The following is a 4,614-nucleotide window of genomic DNA, read 5'->3' as shown; positions in this document are numbered from 1 at the left end:
AGTAATTTTGTTCAATAAAATTACATTTTGCCCCCCTTAACAATGCCATCAATTTTTTTTAAGAGTAATGCTGTAGTCACAGAGTAGGACTGAGCAAGGACCCGGCCCACCCGAAAACCCGACCCGACCTGACAGGTATTGGGCGGGTTTGAGAACATTCGGGTCGGGTTTTGGGTCTTAATTTCGGGTTATTTTCGGGTTCGGGTCGGTGTCAAGTCGGGAGTCGGGTCATATAAATATACTAGTTTGAACCCGATTTTTTCTATTGAAAAAAATCTCTGCTCTGTTGTTGTTCTCTCCGCCTCCCTTATGGCCTCAGTTATCTGTGTAAGTCATCCTTCTCGTTTTGTGTTTGGTTTTAGATTTGGAATAGTGTTGTTGTGTTTGTGTGTCTGTGATAGTCTGAACCCGATTCAATAATGGGTTTATGTACTTATGGATGAGTTTAATCTGAGTGCCTTCAAGTTTCAATTTTATTTTTTCATATATTCTATCTGGGTTTGTGGCTAAAGCCTTCGAGTTTCTTTTTTTTGCTTTCTGGGTTTACTCTCTCTTCACTCATTATACACGGTATTGGATTTTCCTACAGTTTTTTGTTCTCTCTTTGAACAAGAACAAAAACCCAGTTGGAGTTTTGTAGTTTCAAACCGCCAGATCTGTTCTACAGTGCTAGGTATGTGTAGTTCTTGTTTTCTCTATGCTTTTCACTCCAACGGGTGTTCTGGGTTTTGCTAAAGATAATATTTTTTTATTAGATCGGGTTTTTGGTTGTTGTTATGTGAGATTTGGGAGCTGGGTTTTGTGTAGGAGGTTGTTTGTGATGGTGGGCGCGGGATACCATTTGGATCTGAGAGAGATTTACTAAAAGAGAAAGGGAGAGTAATGGAAGGGAACTTTGTTATGGCTTTTCTTCCACTCTTCTTGATCTTCCTGCTTTCTCCATTATGCTTGATTTCAGCTAACATGGAAGGTTTGTTTTGATATTCATAAACTTGCTCTTATTCTTTTAGTGTTTTTCTTTTGCTTTGATCTTTGTTTCTTAATTTCTGGATATGGGTTTTTTTTTTTGGCAAACTAAGAAAAAAAAAAACTTTTTGTTTTTTTTTTGTGTTGGTAGTGGAAATGGGTATGTTTAAGTTAATTGAATTACTTATGTGATTATTGTATTTCTTAATAGTTTCTTTGTCTTTTGTTGATTGGCTACTGTTACTGTGTTTGTATTCAAAGTAATAATTTTGAGTAGATGGGTACTCAGCACAGCTTTTTTATGGTTATGGTCAAGAGTTTGAAAGTATGTCTTTTTGTGTTGAAAATATTATCTGGGTTTGTTTTGAATGTCCAAAACATTGATGGGTTTTGGTTATTTTGGCCTAATTTGTGATTGTGTTTGTGTAATTCTTGTTCTAATGCTTGATTTGATCGGTTTTGCCATTTGGGTATTTCGCTTTTTTGGTCCTTGGTATATAAAGATTGAAACATTCTTTAATGGGGCTTTGAATTTTGTTATTGGTGTTGAGTGTGAGAGATGGGGTTTTGCATTTATCAGTGCTTTTTACAGATCATGGGATTCATTGGTAAAAGTCGTGGACTTTGTTCTGAATTCTGATATAGTTTTCATTGCTAGTTTTTGTATGTGGTCTCTATTTTTGATTATGTGCTTCAATTTAAGTGGTATTGTTTAGTTTATAGCAATTGTTTTTGTACTCTGTATTCAAACAAAACAGAAAAGGAACTGTTTTGGACTCTATGAGTGTGTTATTTTCTCTCTTTTTTCTGATTGTCGTTATGGTTGAAGCATCTGATATGGAGTTAGTTCAAAATATTTCAACTAGTGGTGTATGTTATGTACAAAATCTATGCACTGAAAGCATTGGCAGCTGTGTAGTTCTTTTGGGGTGCATTTAAAGCTTTTCCTGTACACATTCATGTAGTGATATCATTACAAATCCTATAATGAAAAGTATGTTTTTCATGCTTTCGCTATATATTTCTTGGCTTAAACTGAATTGGGAAATTTTAAAAGTATTTATGATCGTGGGATTTTTTAGCAATTATTTGTATAGATGTTGTATCTTCTAGCATATTTTCTTAAGATTTTAGTTGGATACCGAAAACCTATTTGTTTCAGTGTTCTTAGTGAGTTGAAGCTACCTCTCCAACTATATTATTTTCTTTAAGACAAGATCATATGATATGTTATTCATGTTACTTGCAGAAGAGACAGGTGATGCTTTGCACAGCCTAAGGACCAATTTACAGATATATTGTGTATTTTAGGGGTTACATGGCTCCAAAATATGTTGTTCGTGGCAAGTTGATTGAAAAGGCAAATGTTTACAGTTTTGGAGTTCTAATCCTTGAAGTTGTATGTGGAAAGAGAAATAGTTCGTTTTCCGAAAATTCTTCTATCCTACAAATGGTAAATGTTTTTACCTGGCCTATTAGCCAATATACGTTTAGTGATAAATAATTCTCTTCATAGGTCTAAAATCTTGACAAAGCCTTTTTTTTTCCCATTTTTTTAAAGGTTTGGAATCTTTATGTAGTGGGTAGGCCATGTGAAGCAGTTGATCTAGAATTAGAGGCTAATTTTCAAGAAGTGGAAGCATCTCAATTACTTCAAATAGGTTTACTTTGTGTACAAGCATCTGCAGAACTGAGGCCATCAATGCCAGTAGTTGTGAAAATGCTAACTCATAGTCAAGACATTCCTCAACCAACACAGCCACCATTTCTTAATTATAGCATTAGAGAAGCTAACCAAATTGTTCCACTTAGAGCTTATAATTTTCAGCTCGATTTGGACACCCAAACTTCAAGGAACAGCATGACAGAAAGCTTGATTGATCCTAGATGAACATTTATTTTTTTCACTTTTTCATGGGAACCCATGTCACCAGGTGTTGCTTTTCAGTCAACATGCTTTGCACAGCCTAAGGACCAATTTGCAGAACAACATATTTTGTATTATTCTCCCAACATATTCTGCCTTTTATTGATATGTAAATTTCATTTTTTGTTGTTGCCAATTTGCTTAGGACAATACTAATCTTAAAACCCAGGAATGATTTTTTATTTATTTATTTATTTTTTGATGAATGAGCAAATTCATTCCAAAGAAATGACCCACTTTAGGCAAGGATAGGAAAATCTAAACAGTCAAACAAAGTATCCAAGAGCTGAACTAGAGATGGGCTGACCCAATAACAACCCTTACTTCTCGTATAACAAGAAAAAAAAAAAAAAAAAAAAAAAAAAAAAAAAAAAAAAATGAGACCCGGAAAACCGACCCAATTACAAACCCGATTTTTCGGGTCGGGTTGAGTTTCAGACAGTTAAACCCGATTTTTATCGGGTCGGGTTTCGGGTCACAGTAAACCCGACCCGACCCAATATCAGTCCTAAGTCACACATTTTTTTACAACATTTTTACAAATTATTGAGGTAATAAATTTTTATTGGTTCGTACACTTGCATCACTTTGTACTTATCAATAGCCACTCACCACATTAGCAATTTGTAAAAAATTTATAGTTATAGCATTTTCACATTTTAAAGGCTATAAAAATTAATAGATTAAATTTAAAACAAAATATACAAGTCCAAAAAAATTAACTCAACAAAAAAAATTACCAATAATAAAGCTAAAAAAAAAATTAAGTCCAATCAATCTATTTTACCTGAAACAATTTTTAAAAAAATATTAGTATATTAATAGGTACTAATTTTAGCAATTTTGTTCAATAAAATTACATTTTGCCCTCCTCCCTTAACAATGTCATCAATTCTTTTAAGAGTAATTAATGTTATAGTCTTATACTTTTTTTAAACATTTTCTATTGAGGTAGAAAATTTTTATTGGTTCGTACACTTGCATCACTTTTTACTTATCAATAACCACTCACCACATTAACAATTTATAAAAAATTTATAGTTTTAGCATTTTCACCTTTTAAAGGCCATACAAATTAATAGATTAAATCTAAAACAAAATATACAAGTCCAAAAAATTTAGCTCAACAAAAAAAATTACCAATAATAAAGCTAAAAAAAATTAAGTCCAATCAATCAATTTTACCCAAAACAAACAATTTGGCTATTTAAAAAATTTTAAACAAAAATCTTTAGTGATAAAGTAGTAGAGTCAAAGTTCGGAACTGCCATACACAGTTAGCAGCAGGGCCGCCCCTCCTAACTCTAAGTCCTGGCTCCGTCTCTGAGTAAGAGTATGAGCAACCAAGGCTATCTGAACAAATGGATTAGTCTCCAGACTTCATAATTCATATCCCATATCCAATTTCTAATAAGAAAGCCAATAAGTTGTATCCCTTACAAGCATGCACATACATAATCAAAAGATTGTATAACACACGGGCTCAAAGATCAAATGACGGGTGTGAAGTGTCCCGATCCTTGTGTTTTATTCAAAAGGTCCTAATAAGATGTTTCTAAATTGATCAAGCATTTTGAGTACCTTAGGAGACTAAAGCATTGATCATTTGGAATCAAAAGAGGGTAGGAGTCATGCCTTGGACCAACGTTTCCTGTGAATAACATTTATTGAAAGAAAATCAAAGAAAGCAGGAAATTGGGGGTTTCAAGGTTTTTATGAGG

General features: G+C 33.4%; 1 protein-coding gene across 5 annotated transcripts; it reads left to right on the top strand.

The window, feature by feature from the left end:
* Positions 1–276: 276 nt before the first annotated feature.
* LOC115969447 (cysteine-rich receptor-like protein kinase 3) lies at positions 277–3,075 on the top strand. Of its 5 annotated transcripts, none has more exons than XM_031089107.1 (3): positions 277–327; positions 2,216–2,419; positions 2,528–3,075. In XM_031089107.1, exons 2-3 carry the CDS (start codon positions 2,285–2,287, stop codon positions 2,855–2,857), a joined length of 465 nt encoding a protein of 154 aa, XP_030944967.1. In that variant the 5' UTR covers positions 277–327; positions 2,216–2,284; the 3' UTR covers positions 2,858–3,075. The 5 variants fall into 5 exon arrangements, 2 of the variants coding, with proteins under 2 accessions (XP_030944967.1, XP_030944968.1); XR_004086970.1 differs by lacking the exon at positions 2,216–2,419 and adding an exon at positions 590–673 and having other exon boundaries at positions 282–327; XR_004086969.1 differs by lacking the exons at positions 2,216–2,419; positions 2,528–3,075 and adding exons at positions 590–673; positions 756–844 and having other exon boundaries at positions 282–327.
* The last annotated feature ends 1,539 nt before the right edge of the window (positions 3,076–4,614 follow it).

Source organism: Quercus lobata, chromosome 11 (genome assembly GCF_001633185.2).
Source record: "Quercus lobata isolate SW786 chromosome 11, ValleyOak3.0 Primary Assembly, whole genome shotgun sequence".
NCBI lineage: Eukaryota > Viridiplantae > Streptophyta > Magnoliopsida > Fagales > Fagaceae > Quercus > Quercus lobata.
This window is presented reverse-complemented; position numbering and strand designations above follow the sequence as displayed.

Bases quoted from the DNA above. Each gene is read 5' to 3' on its own strand.
- LOC115969447 (XM_031089107.1), top strand. From the start codon at position 2,285: ATGGCTCCAAAATATGTTGTTCGTGGCAAGTTGATTGAAAAGGCAAAT. The intron at 2,420-2,527 runs GTAAATGTTTTT...ATTTTTTTAAAG, and splicing joins ATTCTTCTATCCTACAAATG to GTTTGGAATCTTTATGTAGT.